We start from the raw sequence: 3,004 nt of genomic DNA, 5'->3' as shown, positions 1-3,004 counted from the left end.
ACCAGATGCATGGATATCTGGTGCATCTCCTCCTCGCAAAAGTATCTGGTAACATGGATACCAACTCAAACATACTCTGAGAGCATAGATCTGGTGCATCTCCTCCTCGCAAAAGATCTGGTCTTGATCTTGGATGAGAAACTCTGCAACTACATGATCACAAAGCCTATGTAAGGTTGCCCTGAGGAGGACTGTCCCAGCACAACTGCTAGGGCAGGTATGCAAATGTTAGAAATGTTCAGCAAATACGCTAGGAGCGAATCCTGCCTGCCAGCCCTACCCGATCTGGCCTAGGGCTGCCCCATGAGGGTGCCCCCTACTGAGCTGCTTTGCAATGTCAAAAGGAGGAGCCCCCTCTATATAGGGTAAATGACAAACAGTTCAATTCACTCCTCCAGCCTACGACCTAATAAAATAGGGAGAAAACCGTGCAGGGGAGAAAGGGTAACAACGGCCCATAGGGCTCAAGGGGGTGCCAAGGCTTGGGAAAATTACTCCCAGCTTGCAAGAGCCTATATAGCCATGGAATGAGCCAAAATCCGAACGCTACACATGACTGGAAAATCCCAAAATGAGAAAACTACCTCGCTCTCGCCGGGCACAGCCACAAAGCAGCCCTCACTCCCTATCACCTGTCCTTGGGAGATGCCAAGACCGCCCAAATGAATCCAAAGAGATGCCATAGCTCTAATAGTTGCAGCTGCTATTGCTGCAGAACAAAAACCAAACAATACAAGATTTCTCAAGGACCTTTTGCAATAATTCTCACTTTAAAAAGTTACAAAGCGCAGCAAGCACCCAAAAAACAAACAAGCAAGTCAATTGAAATATATTACTTGCATTCAAAAATTTACTTAAGGTCGACAAAGGCATGACAAACACAAAAAAATCAAACTCTACAAGAAGACCCTCATAAATAAACCTTCTCAGCTTAGTGACATGTATTTTTTGAGCAATACAGCTCTCTTCACCACCTCGAATTAGAGCATTAAACTTCTAAACACCTCAAATTATACCATATTATCTTCTAGACAGGAGGTCTTTACAAACATGCATTAGATGATGATATGAACACCCTTGCAACATAGTTACCAGGGAAAAAAAATCGAAACGCAGAATGGGGAATGGAAACGGCCATGAATTACCATTCCCTGTTATAGATACTCACGACTAAAACACGGAATGGGGATTCGGAACGAGAAGTTGGAATGGGAACATGGAACCGAAGCTTGAAGATGTCCATTCCTTGCAGCTATGCCTGGCAAGGCAGTAATAAATAACCACAAAGTATGAAACCTGAATTTGATGACAAAATACTGAGAGTGACCGATCAAACCTTCTCCAGTAGGTGACAATGCCTCCTAGTCACCTCAATAACGAGTATGATACTTCATATAGATTAGTCATTTGATCAAGATTACTACGGAAAGTGAAATAAAACTTATCATATCCCCAATGCAGCTAAGAGGAGAGAGTATTTGTGGACTCTCAGCACAAGAGCTCTAGCCAGCATAATGAACAAATCATGTTAGTGCATAGGTAAGTGTTAGAAATTTTAGGAAAATTTCACCAAAGATCAGGTTTAAAAATCCCAATCACGCATATACCTAGCAAATCCAGTAAACTGCCCAATTCACCGCAAAGGCAAAGAAAAGTTTGTCTTCACCCAGAAAACTCTCATGCAGTAAGGCGCCCAATTCACCCGTAAAGGCACAAAAAAGTTTGTCTTCACCCAGAAAACATAAAGCTCTGTCATGCAGAGTGTCGACTAGATGATACAACTTTCCCATTAAGACCATTTGCATCAAACAAATAGAATCATCCAGGACATCCTCACAGATGCTGTTTTTCCAGAATCAAGTAGCGTGCGAAATGCGTACTTCGACAAAAAGATCATTTGGCTCGAAAGCCATGCGCTGTTTTCCAGCACTTAATCTGTCCGTCAACACGAGTCCATTCATTTCCTTAAAAAACGTGTTGAGAGCACTCAGAAGCTCACATGTATGCATCTCTGAGTACAAGGGCATGGTACCATTCGGTGTGAGAGACAATGTCTTCGAGAAAAAAGCTCATATGCCATACAAAAAAAGATAAAACCAGACATAGTAGAGCCTGCCATAGCTTGTTGAGCAGAAGGAAGGGGCTACCTAAGGTCATTTGCGCTTCTTCAAAGGGTTGCTGTTGGTGTCGGTGTTCTCTTCCTCTTCGGAGACAGCTTCCAGATCATCTTGCATGAGGGGATCGTCAGAAGCGGCGACATCTGCAGTGGCATGATGGCGAAGAAGGTAATCCGCGAGGCGGTCCATACAGAGGCGCTTCAACTCCACCAGCTTCTCGGAGAGCAGAGACCCATCGTGCGGAGCAGAGAGCACGCTATTTTCCGCGCCCAGCTCCATGCTGGCGCTAACCGCCATCACCGCTGCTGGCCTCGTCCACTGTGGCAAGAAGCACAAGGCTTTTGAGGTTTAAGAGGCTACTGAAGAAGAAGAACGAGAGAGAGAGAGAGAGAGAGAGAGAGGAGACGTTTTTGATGTCGTAGCTCAACGATCTTTTAATGTCTTAGAAACAATCCCAAGAGACCTCAAAGATTTATCCAACAAGCTTTGACACGATGTGGTGATTCTTTGCAGTGTCATCGCCACTAGTGATGTACTAGTACGGCCAGCCGCCTTCGGCGGCTTCTCTTTCTCCCCCTCTCTCCCTCTTTATCGCATGCAAAGGGGCTTGTTTTAGTTTTGGACTTTAGCCTTCAGGTCGCAGATTGCGACACGTGTAAAGGGCTCCCCCTTGCGCCATATTATGTTAGTAGATTTATCATTGTTGTGGACTATACTGCTCGCCCTTCATGATGCATGCTCTGCAAGATCTCAACCTTGTGTAGCTACCATGTCACCATTGCCATTCATTCTCCCAGTTCATGCAATAATGATGCCTAGTACGCTCTCATTCATGAGGCTACTCGCCATGGTGGTGATTTGTTTCTGAGCTACACCTTGTTTCATTT

General features: G+C 44.8%; 1 protein-coding gene across 1 annotated transcript; it reads right to left on the bottom strand.

Moving 5' to 3' along the window:
• Positions 1–1,769: 1,769 nt before the first annotated feature.
• LOC147452256 (uncharacterized) lies at positions 1,770–2,505 on the bottom strand. The gene has a single exon (XM_086518906.1). The coding sequence runs from the start codon at positions 2,412–2,414 to the stop codon at positions 2,154–2,156; it is 261 nt and encodes an 86-aa protein (XP_086375032.1). The 5' UTR covers positions 2,415–2,505; the 3' UTR covers positions 1,770–2,153.
• Positions 2,506–3,004: the final 499 nt, after the last annotated feature.

Source organism: Adiantum capillus-veneris, chromosome 8 (assembly GCF_014529385.1).
Source record: "Adiantum capillus-veneris isolate H3 chromosome 8, ASM1452938v2, whole genome shotgun sequence".
NCBI classification, from domain to species: Eukaryota; Viridiplantae; Streptophyta; class Polypodiopsida; order Polypodiales; family Pteridaceae; genus Adiantum; species Adiantum capillus-veneris.
The sequence above is the reverse complement of the archived record's forward strand: the minus strand, read 5'-3'. Positions and strand labels throughout refer to the sequence as shown.

Bases quoted from the DNA above. Each gene is read 5' to 3' on its own strand.
- LOC147452256 (XM_086518906.1), bottom strand. From the start codon at position 2,414: ATGGCGGTTAGCGCCAGCATGGAGCTGGGCGCGGAAAATAGCGTGCTC.